Raw genomic sequence first — 20,707 nt, 5'->3', positions numbered from 1 at the left:
GCTGTCAGAGGAGCAGGTGATGTTAGCAGGTGATGTTAGCAGTGTGTTACTATGGTAACTAGTAGTGTTACTATGGTAACTAGTAGCTATAGAGCATGATCTTCTAGCTGTCAGAGGAGCAGGTGATGTTAGCAGGTGATGTTAGCAGTGTGTTACTATGGTAACTAGTAGTGTTACTATGGTAACTAGTAGCTATAGAGCCTGATCTTCTAGCTGTCAGAGGACAGGTGATGTTAGCAGGTGATGTTAGCAGTGTGTTACTATGGTAACTAGTAGTGTTACTATGGTAACTAGTAGCTATAGAGCCTGATCTTCTAGCTGTCAGAGGAGCAGGTGATGTTAGCAGGTGATGTTAGCAGTGTGTTACTATGGTAACTAGTAGTGTTACTATGGTAACTAGTAGCTATAGAGCCTGATCTTCTAGCTGTCAGAGGACAGGTGATGTTAGCAGGTGATGTTAGCAGTGTGTTACTATGGTAACTAGTAGTGTTACTATGGTAACTAGTAGCTATAGAGCCTGATCTTCTAGCTGTCAGAAGAGCAGGTGATGTTAGCAGGTGATGTTAGCAGGTGATGTTAGCAGGTGATAACCTATGTTAATATATGAGGGGGCATACACCTCAAATGTCCAGCCAAATGACCTCATAGGAAGTTCAGTGACCATCTAGCGCACCGTTCCCACACCAACAAATTTTGTTTGAGGATTCCTATTTTTGTAATCGAATATATAAAAAATAGAATGCATTCTTCGGAAAACAATATTTGTTTTATTGAGAGGTTATATATTTATATAACTCAATCATTTGTTGTGATATCGAGCTGAAATTTTGCACGAAGTTTTTCCACATCTTGTTCTACATGCGTGTAAAAATTTGATATCGTATCTGAAAAGGCTGCGTTTTTATAAATTTGTAAGTCAAAAAGTGGTAATTTTCATCTTCGGGCTTGTTTTGAACAAAAAGTCTGTTAAGGAAAATCGGATTGTTTTGATGCTTGAAATTTTTCTCTGAATTCTGGCACAGTTTTGACACCCTCAAAAACATGAAGAATGTGTTTATTCAACTGGAAAGTTGATCTTTTGCATCTCAAAGTCACACAACAAATTTAGGCATATTTTTCTTTTTCATATTTACAGATTTTTCTAAAATTTCTATAGGAATGTGCTAGAGACTTTTAGAAGAGTGCAAAATAACCGCAACTAGCACATTAAACGCGAGTTATGAATATAAAATCACCCTAAAATGCTTCGTTTTGAAGTTATGGTAGAAAATGTGAGAATCCGTGAAGCTAATGAGTACAGCTGCAGAGTGACCCCTATTTTATCGGCTAAACAGTCACCCAACAAAACAAACCACACAGACAATATACACAGACATTGAGCTACCACATTAGTCACCTCTATTACCACATTAAGATGCAGGGGCGGGACGAACGAACATCGTATCTGACGGTGAGGAAGGGGAGGCCGTAGTTTAGACAATAGACACAGTCCCTTGTGGGGGACGTACTACTACTGCTGCTGCTCCCAATCATTCAGCACATCACGTGACGTCACAATCCCTCACGTGACGTCACATCTCTCTCACGTGACGTCACAATAGACACAGTCCCTTGTGGGGGAGATACTGCTGCTGCTCCCAATCATTCAGCACATCACGTGACGTCACAATCCCTCACGTGACGTCACATCTCTCTCACGTGACGTCACAATAGACACAGTCCCTTGTGGGGAGATACTACTACTGCTGCTCCCAATCATTCAGGGCTCACGCTTATCTTCATGATATGTTATTTAGCGTACAATAAAGAGATTGTGGATCCTTAGCAGCATCTTGATTAATATCAGGAAAGACTAAACGAAGTTCATACCAAAAATAAACCAAAAGGACAGGAATTAACTGAATTAGAAAGGACACTACTAGTTAACCACCTGTTCAATAGTAAGATAGTAAGGTTATAGCGAGGGAGACAGAGACTGGTGGGAGACAGGGACTGGTGGGAGACAGGGACTGGTGGGAGACAGGGACTGGCGGGAGACAGGGACTGGCGGGAGACAGGGACTGGCGGGAGACAGGGACTGGCGGGAGACAGGGACTGGCGGGAGACAGGGACTGGCGGGAGACAGGGACTGGTGGGAGACAGGGACTGGCGGGAGACATGGACTGGTGGGAGACAGGGACTGGTGGGAGACAGGGACTGGTGGGAGACAGGGACTGGTGGGAGACAGAGACTGGCGGGAGACAGGGAATCGCGGGAGACAGGGACTGGCGGGAGACAGGGACTGGCGGGAGACAGGGACTGGCGGGAGACAGGGACTGGCGGGAGACAGGGACTGGCGGGAGACAGGGACTGGCGGGAGACAGGGACTGGTGGGAGACAGGGACTGGCGGGAGACAGGGACTGGTGGGAGACAGGGACTGGTGGGAGACAGGGACTGGTGGGAGACAGGGACTGGTGGGAGACAGGGACTGGTGGGAGACAGGGACTGGCGGGAGACAGAGACTGGCGGGAGACAGGGACTGGCGGGAGACAGGGACTGGCGGGAGACAGGGACTGGTGGGAGACAGGGACTGGTGGGAGACAGGGACTGGCGGGAGACAGGGACTGGCGGGAGACAGGGACTGGTGGGAGACAGGGACTGGTGGGAGACAGGGACTGGTGGGAGACAGGGACTGGTGGGAGACAGGGACTGGTGGGAGACAGGGACTGGCGGGAGACAGAGACTGGCGGGAGACAGGGACTGGCGGGAGACAGGGACTGGTGGGAGACAGGGACTGGTGGGAGACAGGGACTGGCGGGAGACAGGGACTGGTGAGAGACAGGGACTGGTGAGAGACAGGGACTGGTGGGAGACAGGGACTGGTGGGAGACAGGGACTGGCGGGAGACAGGGACTGGCGGGAGACAGGGACTGGTGGGAGACAGGGACTGGCGGGAGACAGGGACTGGTGGGAGACAGGGACTGGTGGGAGACAGGGACTGGTGGGAGACAGGGACTGGTGGGAGACAGGGACTGGTGGGAGACAGGGACTGGTGGGAGACAGGGACTGGTGGGAGACAGGGACTGGCGGGAGACAGGGACTGGTGGGAGACAGGGACTGGTGGGAGACAGGGACTGGTGGGAGACAGGGACTGGCGGGAGACAGGGACTGGTGGGAGACAGGAACTGGCGGGAGACAGAGACTGGTGGGAGACAGGGACTGGTGGGAGACAGGGACTGGCGGGAGACAGGGACTGGTGGGAGACAGGGACTGGTGGGAGACAGGGACTGGTGGGAGACAGGGACTGGCGGGAGACAGGGACTGGTGGGAGACAGGGACTGGCGGGAGACAGGGACTGGTGGGAGACAGGGACTGGTGGGAGACAGGGACTGGCGGGAGACAGGGACTTGCGGGAGACAGGGACTGGTGGGAGACAGGGACTGGCGGGAGACAGGGACTGGTGGGAGACAGGGACTGGTGGGAGACAGGGACTGGTGGGAGACAGGGACTGGTGGGAGACAGGGACTGGTGGGAGACAGGGACTGGCGGGAGACAGGGACTGGTGGGAGACAGGGACTGGTGGGAGACAGGGACTGGTGGGAGACAGGGACTGGTGGGAGACAGGGACTGGTGGGAGACAGGGACTGGCGGGAGACAGGGACTGGTGGGAGACAGGGACTGGTGGGAGACAGGGACTGGTGGGAGACAGGGACTGGTGGGAGACAGGGACTGGTGGGAGACAGGGACTGGTGGGAGACAGGGACTGGCGGGAGACAGGGACTGGCGGGAGACAGGGACTGGCGGGAGACAGGGACTGGTGGGAGACAGGGACTGGTGGGAGACAGGGACTGGCGGGAGACAGGGACTGGTGGGAGACAGGGACTGGTGGGAGACAGGGACTGGTCCTTTGTAAATTATAATACAGATGTCCATTTTAAATGCCATTATGAGTGGTAGTAAGCCGATATGTGGGCTGTGACACGTGTTCCGATACGGTGCGACTAAAGAAACCAGGGAATTAAATTTACTTTCCTAAAATTAAATCGTTGATTTTATTTCTATATCACTTTTCTTTTTAAAAAAACATTCCAGTACATTGTGCAGAAAGTTGGAGATTTAAATTTTGGAAGTATGTAGTGATCGAGATCTGATATCGATCGTAAATACTAAAAATACTCTAGCAGAATTGTAACTGCAGTTTTACAGAACTCTAAATGCTTAATGAGTACACTTGCAGGTACCACCAGTATCACACGTGTCCAGTGGTAATACTTAATAGGCTCTACTGCCGAATTACCTAATTATGTACAAAGCTGTAATTAGGGGCGCTGTAAATGGGGAGAGAGAGGGGGAGAAAAAGTGAGACATAACACTTTAGTATCATATTTGGCCTTGGGTCACAAAATGATCAATTAAATCCATTACCACCGACCGATTAAAAAAACCTTATTCATTCGGCTTCGTCAGAGTTTTGTGGCAACTATACCGAAAAAACCAGTTTCATAACTCTGACCGTTTTTTTGATTAAATTCGTTCGGAAATTACACACGTACACACGTACAGATTTATTGGGATTGTTAGTATAGATTATCTGTTCTTAATCTTAATATTAATTATTAATTCTTGAACAACAACAGTTTACACGCAAAACTAAGAAATAGAAGTCTATTAAATAATTAATACTGCATCTTAGTAGTAATTAATAGTAACTATGTTGAAGAACGCGAGACACGTTTACACTGACTGCGTACATTTAGAATTAACAGTTTATTATACAGTTTGTTAAAGCCCACGTGACCAATATAAATACCGCGTGACCAGAACCACGTGACCAATATAAATACCACGTGGCTTGAGCTGCAGAGGAATCAGTTTCTTTCTGTCATCAACTTCTAATTTACAAGTTTAGGATGCTATGAGAAGTTTTGAGCGTGTTCTGTTAAAGAATTAGTCGCCTAGAAAGTGATATTTGATCAAAATCTTTACAATAATTAATATTTTTATCTCTGTGTTTTTTTAATCATTGACTGATTTTTTAAATGTGTATTCAAATTTTCATATTCATGTTAAGGTACACATGTACATCTTGTATCTTGTGTGTTGTTAAGGTATCATTTGAAACTTTTTTTCTCCAATATACGCAAACAACACAATTTAAAAATGCTGAAAACAAAAGTGTAAATGAAGAAGTCACATCAAAAATAAAATTCAAAGAATTACTTTTTTTCACATTTTCTCTTATCATTCAAATAATTCGAACTGTTTTATTAAATTGGTGTATCCATTAGAGTGCTGGTAAATTGTCCTCTAGATTCTCCGTGCTACTGCCTGGTCCTACTGGTTACTCCTACTTCTCCAGTTGGAGGGTGCAGCAAGCAATCCTGCCCCCAGCGTTGCCAGTAGCAGCACTACCCTCATCTCCCCCTCGTCCCAGATCATCCTTTCCAGCGTGCAAGACCGCTGCTCGACCCACCACTGAGTCCGGTCCCTTAAGTCTGAACTTTAGAGAGTTGAGAGTGAAACCCCATCTCTCTGTCATGGGAACGTAGCAGTCAGGATCATGACGGATTATTTCAAAGGTTGGGATGTTGATGCACAGTCCTTTCTTCTCTCTTTTCTTGCTGCACTTCTTTACCTTTTTGCCCTTTTTGCCCTTCCTTTTTCTCTTCTCAACCTCAAGTAGCTCTTCACCATAGAACGTTTCTACTTTGCCATCTGACCACACTTTCTCTAGCCAGGGACCACAGTAAATAGCGGGTTTCCCTAAGAAGGAAGCTCCTACACTGCCACTCTCGTGTACAGAAATGTCAGCGGCGAAGTTGATCTCCCCTCTATCTCCAGCGTTGACGTTCCCGAAATCTCCGACGTGTCGCTCAACATCGATAGAGGTTATGTCACCGTGGGTGGTGCTCAGAGGGTTGAAGTGACCTCCAGTACTTTCTTTTCCACAGCTGTTCCCTACAACTGCGTTGGTGTGGATGTGGAACCCGTGGGGCCCTTTAACGATGTCCTCTGGCTCCCCGTCTATGTTAAGTCTGATGGATTGTGACATCACGCCGTCACTCTCAAACACGACTTTCCCAACTTCAATATCTGTTCCATGAAGCTTCATGGTACAGCTTGCTTTGCGTGGACCACCAGCAAAGATGGGTTGAAATGCTGCTAATAGCAACAAACAGATGAGCATGATTTCCTCGGGATTCTAATGTCAAGATAACAAGACTACTATTCCTCCGCTGTTGATAACTGAAATAAGAGTAATGATTAAATCGATGAACAGGTCCTTAAATATATCCTCATGAAAAGTTGAGAACTGTCCCGTTACAACATGGAGTTTTATTATCTTAATTTAATAATATTAATATCCGTATTAAATTGTCAAACTATCGTTATAAAGTATAAAGTATAAATACATTAAAATATAATGAATAAATAAATGTAATATAATGTGTGCCTCACATACTGAATCCCTACAAGTGCCCCCCCCCCCTACAAGTGCCCCCCCCCCCCCTACAAGTGCACCCCTCCGTACAAGTACAAGATCAGGAAAGCAAGTGATAAACTTAACACCGTGCTGGCATTTTCCCGAATTTTAGGTAATTTTTTGCGAAAAAATATTTGGGATTACAAAATGCTTCCTTCCTTTCGGGGAAAAAAGAAGACCTGACCTTTTTAGCGACGGGAGCGGAGGGGGGGGGGAGGGGCACATAGGTACGTTTCGTCAGTGACAAAGTATTGAATCATTACAGCCAACTATTATACAAGAAACATATTATACAAGAAACATTCTTTCCGAAGTTCTGTTCGTCTGGCTATATACAAAGAATCAAATGTTTTCAAATGTCTGTTCTGTACGCTATTAGAGGCTCCACAGCGTTTGGACTCAATAATACCGTAGGTGGTGGAGAGAGAAGAGATGTGTTTGGAGTTGGGTGGTGAGGAGATTCCCAATGTGTCAGAGAATCCGATCAATTTCCTGGGGAGGTGGAAGGAAATGACGAGTCAGTCATTGAATAAACAAAGGTCCACCTGAACACTTTTCTTCGGAGACTCGATGAAAGTTCCCTTACTGGGCTCCAGAAGTGCTGGGATATCAGTACATGGTCCTTCCAAAACTGAAGTGGCCTCTTGCCATCTATGATATTCCGATCACAACAGTTACCAGATTGGTACAGAATACCAATAGTTTCCTCAGAAAGTGGTTAGGGGTGGGGCACACTCTTAGTGGTCTCTGTCTGTTAAGGCAATCATCAAGTATATCAAGTGTGGACTTACCGGTGAGCAGCTTGAAAGATACATGGAAGGTAGAGAAGTGTCGACTGTTGCAATCTTATCAGACATCTAAGGATGGCCTGATTAAAGCAGTCCAGCCCCAAGTTCGTTTTGGTACAGTTCGGAGGCCTGAGACAGAACTGGAAGAGGCTAAAAGAATATTTGGTCTGTGAATCGGTGCGAGGGGTGGTGCAACCGCAAAGAAGGGCGGGCATCGGTTTTGGTGTCTGGAAAAAACATTTGGAGAGGATGTATGAGCGGGAGAGAAAGAAGGAGGTTATACTGAGAGTGAAGGAGAACATAAAAAAAGAGAGGAAGTGGGTTCTCTGGAGATGCAGAGCAGGTGGGGTGAGTGGAGAGAGCTCGTAATGAAGACGGATTTGAGCTGGCATACACCTTTTAAGTATGGTGACTCATTTATTGGGTTCATGCTAAGTGCTGTGTACAGCATTAGGGGTCCCTCAACTTACTGTATACATTATATATTCGTCCTCAGTCCTCATCAATAAGTGTCTTGGTCAGTGTCCTGGCCGTTAAAAGGTACAATTAGAGGATTATTCGGACTGGAAACTTGACAAACAAACCTCCAGACCTCAAGGTTTCATGTGGCCATTTTAACTTTGTCAAATACAAAATATCATATTATCATGGTCCAACAACACTAATATTATATTAAATAGGACGTATGCTCTACACTTGGTGTATTTAGAGTGGTACCTGACAGTTTGCCTGGTACCTGACAGTGGTACCTGACAGTTTGCCTGGTACCTGACAGTTTGCCTGGTACCTGACAGTGGTACCTGACAGTTTGCCTGGTACCTGACAGTTTGCCTGGTACCTGACAGCTGACAGGTTGCCTGGTACCTGACAGTTTGCCTGGTACCTGACAGTGGTACCTGACAGTTTGCCTGGTACCTGACAGTTTGCCTGGTACCTGACAGTGGTACCTGACAGTTTGCCTGGTACCTGACAGTGGTACCTGACAGTTTGCCTGGTACCTGACAGTTTGCCTGGTACCTGACAGTTTGCCTGGTAGCTGACAGTTTGCCTGGTACCTGACAGTAGGACTGTGCGACAGCCTAGCGCTCTCACTGAATGAAAATATGAGAACAGATGTAGTCTACTTTGATTTTGCCAAAGCATTTGACTCGGTTAACCATGATCTTATATTATTTAAGCTAAAGAGCAAATTTGGTATTGATGGGAGGCTACTGAAATTCATCACTGATTATCTAAGAGACAGGCAACAACAGGTCTTGATAAGTGGCAAGTTTTCTTCTATGAGAAACGCCCAGTCTGGTGTACCTCAAGGGTCAATTTTGGGACCATTGCTGTTCATTATGTTCATTGATGATATATCAGTGGGGATTTCACCAGGCACACAACTGTCACTGTATGCCGATGATACTAAAATTTGGCGTAAGATTGTTTCGGAGTCTGATATCCTGCGACTGCAGAAGGACATTGATTATCTCCATGACTGGTCACTTTCTAATAAAATGAGATTTCATCCCGACAAATGTAAGGTCCTCACCGTCGCAGGAAGGATATCCGAAACAGTTTCCCTCCTTAGTGTCCTACCACTCTTTAACTTTGTATACTCCATGGGAAGAATCACACTTGACTATATTGATCATGAAAAGGATCTGGGTGTAATTGTGACATCAAATCTCGATTGGAAAGATCAGTGCTCCAAAGTCCTTTCTAAGGCAAACCAAAAATTAGGCATGGCGAGAAGAAATTGCTATTTTGTCCAAGACGTAAATCGTCGTAGAGTACTGTATCTCACTTTAGTGAGGAGCCTATTTGAGCATTGCTCGGTTATATGGAGACCAGTCACAAAATCCCAGATAAGCAAGCTGGAGGGCCTCCAAAAGCGTGCTATTAAGTGGATTCTTCACGAGGAGTATATGAGTTATCCACCATCAACATACATTCAAAAATGCAGACAGCTGAAGATTATGCCGATCGAAGACCGCTTTGACTTCTTGGATCTCATCTTCTTCTTTAAAATTGTGAAGCAACATATACCTGTCACTTTACCCTCATATTTGCAACCATTTCAAGGCCACTCAAGGCTCAGAAATAGTCACATGGACTCTCTATGTTTTGTAAGCTCTATCTCACCTCGAGCAAGCTCCAACGCTTTTGCCAAGAATTTCTTCTATAGGACCCACACTAAGTGGAATCACATTCCTCTAGATATCCGTGAGATAGAGAGTATCACTGATTTTAAAAGTAAACTTTCCACTTACATGTGGGGGAAAATTATCCCGGTGGATTCGGACTCTGAACTTGACTATTCAATAGAAACAAATCCGTAAAATAGTTTATTCAAGATTATCTATTCTTGCTGTCTGCATTCACATATTTCTCAATTTCATCTCACAGCACAATATTTTATGAATTGATTGAATGGGTGTGTGATTTTGTTTAAAGTAACTTATTACAATTTTATAAGGGCCCATGCTTGTGCAGGAGCTGCATTTGCACTCAATATCTGTGTTTTGGTGACCCTCAGGTCCTTTGGTTACATACATTTTGTCCGAGACAATTTCAACTTTGACAATCCATGCTTAGAGGACAATATTATATTTAACTAATTCATTGTGTAAACTTGTATGTAATTGACTGATTTGAAAGATTTCAATAAAAAAAAGTGGTACCTGACAGTTTGCCTGGTACCTGACAGTTTGCCTGGTACCTGACAGTTTGCCTGGTACCTGACAGTTTGCCTGGTACCTGACAGTTTGCCTGGTACCTGACAATTTGCCTGGTACCTGACAGTTTGCCTGGTACCTGACAGTTTGCCTGGTACCTGACAGTTTGCCTGGTACCTGACAGTTTGCCTGGTACCTGACAGTTTGCCTGGTACCTGACAGTTTGCCTGGTACCTGACAGTTTGCCTGGTACCTGACAGTTTGCCTAGTACCTGACAGTTTGCCTGGTACCTGACAGTTTGCCTGGTACCTGACAGTTTGCCTGGTACCTGACAGTTTGCCTGGTACCTGACAGTTTGCCTGGTACCTGACAGTTTGCCTGGTACCTGACAGTTTGCCTGGTACCTGACAGTGGTACCTGACAGTTTGCCTGGTACCTGACAGTTTGCCTGGTACCTGACAGTGGTACCTGACAGTTTGCCTGGTACCTGACAGTTTGCCTGGTACCTGACAGTTTGCCTGGTACCTGACAGTGGTACCTAACAGTTTGCCTGGTACCTGACAGTTTGCCTGGTACCTGATAGTTTGCCTGGTACCTGACAGTGGTACCTGACAGTTTGCCCTTTCAGGAAGGAACGTTAGTGGATCTGAGGAGTATAATGGTGCCTAGTATGAGTCTACTTACAGCGCACTTTGACGGAACTGTTAACTTGTTCACTTTCGAGATGGGTGTTGAGGACATCACCTTCACTGATATTGGGAACCTGGTGCACGAGGTCCGCTGTTCTGGACACAGGTCTGTAGCACACTTTCTATTGTGAAGTGAAGTGAATTGAAGTGAAATGAAGTGAAATGAAATAAAATGACCCTCCTCCCAGGTGTCCCCCTATATTCTCCCTGTCCCACAATAAAATGACCCTCCTCCCAGGTGTCCCCCTATATTCTCTAAAATGACCCTCCTCCCAGGTGTCCCCCTATATTCTCCCTGTCCCCCTATATAAAATGACCCTTCTCCCAGGTGTCCCCCTCCCAGGTGTCCCCCTATATTCTCCCTGTCCCCCTATATAAGTATATAAATTGACCCTCCTCCCAGGTGTCCCCCTATATTCTCCCTGTCCCCCTATATAAAATGACCCTCCTCCCAGGTGTCCCCCTATATTCTCCCTGTCCCCCTATATAAAATGACCCTCCTCCCAGGTGTCCCCCTCCCAGGTGTCCCCCTATATTCTCCCTGTCCCCCTATATAAGTATATAAATTGACCCTCCTCCCAGGTGTCCCCCTATATTCTCCCTGTCCCCCTATATAAGTATATAAATTGACCCTCCTCCCAGGTGTCCCCCTATATTCTCCCTGTCCCCCTATATAAGTATATAAATTGACCCTCCTCCCAGGTGTCCCCCTATATTCTCCCTGTCCCCCTATATAAGTATATAAAATGACCCTCCTCCCAGGTGTCCCCCTATATTCTCCCTGTCCCCCTATATAAAATGACCCTCCTCCCAGGTGTCCCCCTCCCAGGTGTCCCCCTATATTCTCCCTGTCCCCCTATATAAGTATATAAATTGACCCTCCTCCCAGGTGTCCCCCTATATTCTCCCTGTCCCCCTATATAAAATGACCCTCCTCCCAGGTGTCCCCCTCCCAGGTGTCCCCCTATATTCTCCCTGTCCCCCTATATAAGTATATAAATTGACCCTCCTCCCAGGTGTCCCCCTATATTCTCCCTGTCCCACAATAAAATGACCCTCCTCCCAGGTGTCCCCCTATATTCTCTAAAATGACCCTCCTCCCAGGTGTCCCCCTATATTCTCCCTGTCCCCCTATATAAAATGACCCTCCTCCCAGGTGTCCCCCTCCCAGGTGTCCCCCTATATTCTCCCTGTCCCCCTATATAAGTATATAAATTGACCCTCCTCCCAGGTGTCCCCCTATATTCTCCCTGTCCCCCTATATAAGTATATAAATTGACCCTCCTCCCAGGTGTCCCCCTATATTCTCCCTGTCCCCCTATATAAAATGACCCTCCTCCCAGGTGTCCCCCTCCCAGGTGTCCCCCTATATTCTCCCTGTCCCCCTATATAAGTATATAAATTGACCCTCCTCCAGGTGTCCCCCCTATATTCTCCCTGTCCCACCCCTACATTCCGCTGGTCCTGACCACAAGCTCGGAGACTGGTTCCCTGACAGGAGCTGGGTACGGAGAGCTGATACTCTGGAGAGTGTCCTGTATCGGACCCATGACTACCAGGAAAACGGGGATACTGGAGCTGGCTAGAGTGGACACTAAACGTGCTGCTGACTTTACTGCTGTGAGTATTAACTAAACGTGCTGCTGACTTTACTGCTGTGAGTATTAACTAAACGTGCTGCTGACTTTACTGCTGTGAGTATTAACTAAACGTGCTGCTGACTTTACTGCTGTGAGTATTAACTAAACGTGCTGCTGACTTTACTGCTGTGAGTATTAACTAAACGTGCTGCTGACTTTACTGCTGTGAGTATTAACTAAACGTGCTGCTGACTTTACTGCTGTGAGTATTAACTAAACGTGCTGCTGACTTTACTGCTGTGAGTATTAACTAAACGTGCTGCTGACTTTACTGCTGTGAGTATTAACTAAACGTGCTGCTGACTTTACTGCTGTGAGTATTAACTAAACGTGCTGCTGACTTTACTGCTGTGAGTATTAACTAAACGTGCTGCTGACTTTACTGCTGTGAGTATTAACTAAACGTGCTGCTGACTTTACTGCTGTGAGTATTAATCTGGTGGGAGATCAGGTGTTTTAAGTTGTTTTTTGTTAACCAATCATCCTAACTGGTAACTAACCATCGTTAGTGATCACTGATCAGTCTATTTCCACTTTAACAAGGTTTATAGAATTCCAATCACTTGGTTCCCCCAAGTCTGCCCCAGCCGAAAATTAAAATAAGTAAGATACTTAGTTCTCTGCACAGCGGCGGCCCTAACATGTAGCTCTACAGGTATCCTGGTTCCCCAAAGCGTTCTCCGTAATCCCCGCTGACGCGAAGAACCACGCCGGAGTCCTAACGAGCTTTGTGCTGCACTTTGTGGCGTTTACAGGCCACTCTCTCGAGTTGTACAGAGTTGTGACCCTCTCTGAGAGTCTCCACACTGCTAAGATGATACTTGACAGGAGCAGCAGGTAAACAACAACAACAACAGTAACTCGCAGTAACGCGCGGTATTGTTAGTTTGTACGCATGCTAGTTTTAAACAAGAACAATTATTTATTTCTATAATCACACTCCCTTTTCTGCACACATTGGGTGAACAGAGCCTATTAATAGGAAATGGGACCTTACAATGGATAGTAGCTCCACAAAGCAGCAAGAGTAAGTTACACGTCATCGATCACACCTTTATGACGTCATCGATCACACCTTTATGACGTCATCGATCACACGTTTACGGATGACATCCCGTCAAATTGAGATTAACGATTCTTACTGAGTTGCACGCCGTCGAGCCTATCTTGGCCTGCGTGCAGCATGTTGTTGGCGGCGTGCAGCACGTTGTTGGCAGCGTGCAGCACGTTGTTGGCGGCGTGCAGCACGTTGTTGGCAGCATGCAGCACGTTGTTGGCGGCGTGCAGCACGTTGATGGCGGCGTGCAGCTCTGACTCGTCCACCTGATTGGTTAATTAATACTGATTTGTATGTGTTTGCAGACATGTAGACTACTACTCCAGTAGTTACGAGGCGGCCAGGTAGGCTGCGTGGAACCTGCTGACCCCCACCGCTTATATCAGCACCTCTTCACAAGCACTTTATAATCAATTACATAATTGGTTGATTATATAATGTATCGCAGACCGTTCCAACACCCTTGCAATCTATGTTATTTAAATATCTTTTACATATTTTTGTGCTATGGTCTCTGTTAGTAGTGTGTATTATACACACTACTTCTGTTAGCTGCTAACAGAGCACAAACTGTTAGCAACAAGCGTGCTGAAAACATACTATTTCTTCGTTCAAAATTTACCTTTCTGAAAGCACACACATAATTTCACCTCATGTGAACAATGAACAGTGCTATTAATTAGTGTTTCTACCAACATTTTTACTCTTATCAATACGACTCCCTGTATAAGAAGATAATAATGTGTCCCAGTTGTTCGGGAGATGTGATCGGAGAGGAGCACCTGTGTTCTAAGAGCAGTGGCTCAGGAGCCAGTAAGATATACCATGTGGGCAGGATTGCGGAGGTAACTGCGTCATGTGCCTTCCTACATACCTTCCCTCTAGCTGCTATCAGATCAGATGAGCTGTCTAACCAGGTAACCAGGTAACCAGGTAACTAACCAGGTATCCAGGTAACCACTAACCAGGTAACTAACCAGGTAACCAGGTAACCAGGTAACCAGGTAACTAACCAGGTAACCAGGTAACTAACCAGATAACTAACCAGGTAACTAACCAGGTAACCAGGTAACTAACCAGATAACCAGGTAACTAACCAGGTAACCAGGTAACTAACCAGGTAACTAACCAGGTAACCAGGTAACTAACCAGGTAACCAGGTAACTAATGTTTTCAGCTACACGTATTTAATTTTTATAGATAAGTCCAAAATTCAGTGTGGCCCAAATACTAAATCCTCTGACAAGTTTTTATCAGAATTATATAATCGTTGTCCTGTTTTAATCCTTCCTCTTCAGAAGAGTATGTTGGAGAAACTAGAGGAGTATTACGTAGTCTTAGTGGATAATAACCAGAACACTGTATTATCTATCCAGGTATTCAACATTTTATATTATCAGAATTCAGCTTTAGAGTATATCTTTGGTAATGACTGGAACTTACCTACCTACTGGTAACAATTCTACGGAACAAGACTGACAATACCGCCCGTTTTGCAGGTCTCGATAAGTAACCAGGTAACCAGGTAATCAGGTAACCAGATAACCAGTTAACCAGGTAACCAGGTAACAATACCACCCGTTTTGCAGGTCTCGATAAGTAACGAAGAAGAGCCAGGCCTCCTTATCAAACTGCCAACTAAAGTGCAGCATGTTCACAACACTTTCTTTTGTGTCCGGTAAATATCTCTAAATATCTCTAAATATCTCTAAATATCTCTAAATATCTCTAAATATCTCTAAATATCTCTAAATATCTCTAAATATCTCTAAATATCTCTAAATATCTCTAAATATCTCTAAATATCTCTAAACATCTCTAAATATCTCTAAATATCTCTAAACATCTCTAAACATCTCTAAATATCTCTAAATATCTCTAAATATCTCTAAATATCTTATTCACGAACGTTTTGTAAAATTTCCACTGAATTTGTAAGAATTCATTAACATTAAAACTTACAACTTTAGCCATGCAGTTATTAACAAGACCTTATTTCAGTTGGGAGAAGGCGACAACACAACCACTTCCCCTCCCACAATCTACCTCCATCCTGCAATGTTCCCCAGCCGCAGCAACAGTAGCCACCCCCAAGTTCGTGCCCCCTGGTACTTGCTCCCCTTACCTCTTCTCCGGACTCTGCTCTGACAGTGTTCTGAGGTTCTTCACTCTCTCTGAGCACACGTGGGTCACGTGGCCAGACCCTGGTCTCCGGGGGAGGGAACTGAAGCTGAACTGTGACATTAACAACACCTTTACTTGTAATAGTATACCAGGGAGACTAGCTGTTGCTGAAGTGCAGCCCAATGTGCTTCTTGTCTCCATGTACGAGAGTGAGAGTTCGGGTGGGGTGTGCTGGACCCAGGAGGACAGCTTAGAGCTGAAGTGTGGTCCAATAGCAGGGGGGCCTGTTCTGATGGACTTCATGTCCGCAGCTAATGGAACCCACCTTCTGGCAATAGTCCAACAAGACAGCATGTGGGTACTAACCCCCTGCTCCTGTATCAGTCTCCACTCCTCAGGATCAGGTCAGATGACCCACCAACCTAGTCAACAGATAGAGAGCTGGGTCCCCCTCCTTCAAGTCCACCTCAGTACCAACGGACTAGCGGAGCCTCGCTCTCTCAGCTGGAACAGCACTGGCTCCCTCCTACTAGGTATCAACACTGAGCTGCAGCTCTTCTCCCCCTGGTACACCAGAGAGGAGGTCAACATGTTGGACACCCACTCTCACCTGGAGAGAGGAGTGGGCAATGTTTATAACGACGCTCTGTCTCTCCAGCCGCGACTACCTCAGTACCATCCCTACGTGCTGAGACAACTGATAGATAACAGGAAGGTTACGGAGGTAAAGCTAATCCTGCACTATCTGTTAAGATACTTGGTATCCTATTACAGGTCCAGTAAGGTGCGGGCTAAAACAGAGTCTAATATAATCAGCATCATCCCGCCTCTACCTCTACACGAGCTCAACAACCTGCATCCTAACCTCTTCACTGACACTGACAGCGTTATTGATGACACCGCTCAGGGTGATTACAGTGCTCTCTTCACTACAACAGCGCATCTTGACGACAGTGACGACGACCAGGGCCTCTTCTCGGACGAGGAAGAGCACAATGTGATCAACCAGCGCTCCATCACCCACTCCGAGTCTGGGAACGACACCAACTATTGCTTTGACTCCAGACGAGCAGGTGATCTGGACGAGTATTTGTCGAGGTACCAGCTCCCAGGGCTGACACGAGGTGAGCAGTTAGCACTGTCTTGTCTGGCTATCACAATCGGGGCTACCAGTCAGTCGTTCTCGGACAACATGCACTCTCAGCCTGCTGGTCAGGACCTGGATGATTGTGGACTCAGGTTTACTCTGGAGCTGAAGTATCAGAACAGTATTTCTAAGAGGTCGGAGAAAGTTCCCCTTCAGCCTAATGATTGCATATGGGCATTTCACAGCTCATGTCAGACTCAGCTGATTGATCTGATACCGGGCTTCAAAGAGAAGGAGCTGTCTTGGGAGGAGTTGAAGAGTGTTGGAGTTGGATGGTGGGTCAGAAGTGGCATTGCTCTTAAAAATCTGATAGAAATAGTTTGCAAGACAAAGTTCCAAACCACTAAAAAACCCATCGAGTGCGCTCTGTTCTATCTCGCGATGAAGAAGAAGACGTTGCTCCAATCTCTCTACCGTACAGTACGAGACACAAAGATGGCTACCTTCTTAAAACACGACTTCGCTGAAGCACGGTGGAAAACTGCAGCTAAAAAGAATGCTTTTGTGTTGCTAGGCCAGCAGAGATACGAACATGCAGCTGCTTTCTTCCTCCTAGCCGACTCTCTGGAAGACGCCCTTGAGATCCTGTTAAAGTATTGTCAGGATATCCAGCTAGCTTTAGTGGTGGCACGTCTCTACGAGGAGCCTGGGAACACTGTACTTAGTACTGGATCAGAGCACACTATGGAGTATAACATCTGCTTCAGGCGCATCTTGTCTACCTACATATTAGGGAGACCCTACGATACTGCAGACTCTACAACAGGGTCTCTGAGGACTATAAGATACGATGATAACCCCTTCATCTGCTCCATGACACACTGGTGGTTGGGAGAATACCAGAGCTCACTCTACAGTCTGTTACGACCTGTTGTAGTTAACCCTGATAACAAGTCTAACCACATCTTGCCGCATGTCTTCAGCTTCTACTGCTACCTCTACCACCACCCCATACTGAGGAGATGTAAGGATCCTGTTAGGTTACCGTTTGAGCTGCCTGCAGGAACTGTGAATGATGCAGCTGAGGTGATCTCCCTGGAAAGGCGCATGATCTTCATTACCGCTTACACCCAGTTTAACATGGGGTGCCCTTCCCTTTCACTTGATGTGCTCAAGCATCTGGAGAGTGGTTTCACTAAACTCTCTGCTATTACTGACGATTCCACTGTTGATGCTGGAGAAACGGACAAAATCTCAACCGGGATACTTTCCTCCGAGATGAACTCCATGAGCATAACATCGACCCCTTCAACAGAGTCAGCTCTATTGGGTGCCCTGGCTAAAGCAGATAATCTAAACGATGGTTCCTGGATGACGATGGGGGCCCCACTTACTTCCTCCAGATTTAATATGGATGAGGAATATGAAATTGATTTCAGCTCCTCTGATTCTGATTCGAGTGAGGAGGAGATACAAGTCACCACCACAGCTGAACTGTCTACAGATATTGCTGTGGAGGAGCCTAGTGAATGTGGTGATGAGGCACAGGGCCCTACTGATCCTTTCATCGTTCAGTTCAGACTCAAATGTTGTATCAAGATACTCGCAGATGAACTCAGATTTCTCCCACATGCACTTCTAGATCAGTTCGATCCAGAGCTGGGACCCTTCGGGGGACGAGCAAAACTTCGGTCTAAAATTGATTCTGGACAGGATGCCAACAAATCGGCACACTTCCAACAACCCATGATACTACCAGGTGCAAATCAGCTGGGACTCAAAGTGTGCCAGTGGCTAAAGAACGAGATCGACACTATTACCTCGGTCTGCAACCTCAAGTACTCTAACATGGTCCTAGTAGATCTAGATGACACCTCTGAGGACGAGTCTACTATCCTGGAGGACGTGGAACACTTCACCTATCAGCTAGAGGAGAGTATCTTAACCGTTCTCCTTCTCTTCTGTATACTACACGGAGACCTGGACTACAACCTGGCCGCCCTGAGACTGGAGCTCCTCTTCCTGCTCCAGGAGTTCCACTCCACCCGCAACATGTCCACCCTGATCACTGCTATGGAGGCTGAGAACTGTGCAGTAAACCTGCCACCCATTCTCACCACCACCGCCCCTCCTCCCCTCCTCCTCTCTCCTCTTAACATGCTCTGGCAGCTCACCGGACACACCCTCAAACTAATCAACAGGTGCTCGGTCCAACACAACATCTCTCACCCCGAGATACAGATCCTTAACTCCCTGAGTTTGTCTGCCTCCGCTTGCATGTGGCAGTGTCTGGCACTCCGCCAAGGTACTGCCAGGATCCCTAATAGTTATGCTATTGTCAAACATCAGCCTCTAAACTGGCCTGGTCTCAGCGGCAACTCAGTTTACTTTCTGGTCAGTGCTGGTAAAGCATTCCTAGTTAACAAGGAGAAGGAGGGAGCCCAGAGGATAGCTATAGTCCTCATAGAGGCCATCATTTCAGTTTACCTAGGTCAGTTTAACTTTTAATATAGTCATTTTATTATTGAGTGTGTACTGTGAAGTATACTTTACATATAATTTATGATTTACTGCAATACAACTATAACCTTAGTTTGTAATAACTATTCTGATAACCAGCTATCTGTTCAGGACTGTACCTACATGCACTCTCCAACTCAGACGCAATCCTAATAACCCAGCTATTACACAATTATCCCTCTCTGGATATGTGGACTAAAGTAACTGGAACCACTGTCCAGTCTGTAGACACCAACTCTCCTAGACCCCCTAACAAGAGGGTCTCTATGATGGGGGAGAGGATCAGGTATGTAGACACTAACTCTCCTAGACCCCCTAACAAGAGGGTCTCTATGATGGGGGAGAGGATCAGGTATGTAGACACTAACTCTCCTAGACCCCCTAACAAGAGGGTCTCTATGATGGGGGAGAGGATCAGGTATGTAGACACTAACTCTCCTAGACCCCCTAACAAGAGGGTCTCTATAATGGGGGAGAGGATCAGGTATGTAGACACTAACTCTCCTAGACCCCCTAACAAGAGGGTCTCTATGATGGGAGAGAGGATCAGGTATGTAGACACTAACTCTCCTAGACCCCCTAACAAGAGGGTCTCTATGATGGGGGAGAGGATCAGGTATGTAGACACTAACTCTCTTAGACCCCCTAACAAGAGGGTCTCTATGATGGGGGAGAGGATCAGGTATGTAGACACTAACTCTCCTAGACCCCCTAACAAGAGGGTCTCTATGATGGGGGAGAGGATCAGGTATGTAGACACTAACTCTCCTAGACCCCCTAACAAGAGGGTCTCTATGATGGGGGAGAGGATCAGGTATGTAGACACTAACTCTCCTAGACCCCCTAACAAGAGGGTCTCTATGATGGGGGAGAGGATCAGGTATGTAGACACTAACTCTCCTAGACCCCCTAACAAGAGGGTCTCTATGATGGGGGAGAGGATCAGGTATGTAGACACTAACTCTCCTAGACCCCCTAACAAGAGGGTCTCTATGATGGGGGAGAGGATCAGGTATGTAGACACTAACTCTCCTAGACCCCCTAACAAGAGGGTCTCTATGATGGGGGAGAGGATCAGGTATGTAGACACTAGCTTTCCTAGACCCCCTAACAAGAGGGTCTCTATGATGGGGGAGAGGATCAGGTATGTAGACACTAACTCTCCTAGACCCCCTAACAAGAGGGTCTCTATGATGGGGGGGGGGTGTCACGTCCGTCTATGTCCGCTTGTCTCATAGAATCCAAAAAGGACAGGACATAGGCGGACATAGGCGGACATAGACGGACATAGGCGGACATAGACGGACATAGGCGGACATAGGCGGACATTAATGGACACCTAAATTGCTAAATAAAATGTTCAATTTTGCTGTTATAGGGGGATCATGTTTTTTGTCCGTTCTGTACCCTATATTTTCAAAACGGACAAAAAATAGAGCGGACAAAAACGGACAAAAATGGACAAAAACGGACAAAAATGGAAATAAAATTTAGATGCTTCCTCCTCCTACTCTTCCTCCTCCTCCCCTGGGTCTTCCTGATCTTCCTCAGTCCTCTTCCTCCTCCCCTCCTTAGTCCTCCTCCTACTCCTCCTCCTCGTCCTCAGTCCTCCTCAACAGTCCTCCTCCTCCCCAGTCCTCCTCCTCCTCCTGAGTCCTCCTCCTGGGTCCTCCTCCT

At 46.3% G+C, this 20,707-nt stretch overlaps 3 protein-coding genes across 3 annotated transcripts in view; all 3 read left to right on the top strand.

Annotated features, from left to right (window-relative positions):
• The window catches only part of LOC134815899 (cilia- and flagella-associated protein 53-like), an 889,273-nt gene that overhangs the window by 84,948 nt on the left and 783,618 nt on the right, over positions 1-20,707 (top strand). The window lies entirely within an intron of this gene.
• LOC134815896 (probable ubiquitin carboxyl-terminal hydrolase MINDY-4) overlaps positions 1-20,707 on the top strand; it is a 623,521-nt gene that overhangs the window by 90,677 nt on the left and 512,137 nt on the right. The window lies entirely within an intron of this gene.
• Positions 1-20,707, top strand: part of LOC134814742 (dmX-like protein 2) — a 131,615-nt gene that overhangs the window by 90,656 nt on the left and 20,252 nt on the right. The window contains exons 13-22 of the mRNA XM_063822939.1: positions 10,542-10,708; positions 10,791-10,840; positions 12,020-12,222; positions 12,898-13,079; positions 13,225-13,269; positions 14,051-14,216; positions 14,598-14,675; positions 14,889-14,977; positions 15,301-19,001; positions 19,142-19,316. Of these exons, the coding sequence (XP_063679009.1) occupies positions 10,542-10,708; positions 10,791-10,840; positions 12,020-12,222; positions 12,898-13,079; positions 13,225-13,269; positions 14,051-14,216; positions 14,598-14,675; positions 14,889-14,977; positions 15,301-19,001; positions 19,142-19,316 (4,856 nt within the window). The remainder of the gene's footprint in view (positions 1-10,541; positions 10,709-10,790; positions 10,841-12,019; positions 12,223-12,897; positions 13,080-13,224; positions 13,270-14,050; positions 14,217-14,597; positions 14,676-14,888; positions 14,978-15,300; positions 19,002-19,141; positions 19,317-20,707) is intronic.

The sequence above is a fragment of the Bolinopsis microptera genome, chromosome 5 (assembly GCF_026151205.1).
Source record: "Bolinopsis microptera isolate Bmic1 chromosome 5, MBARI_Bmic_1.0, whole genome shotgun sequence".
In the NCBI taxonomy this organism is placed as follows: domain Eukaryota; kingdom Metazoa; phylum Ctenophora; class Tentaculata; order Lobata; family Bolinopsidae; genus Bolinopsis; species Bolinopsis microptera.
Note: the sequence above shows the minus strand (reverse complement) of the source record. Positions and strands in the feature narration are given on the sequence as shown.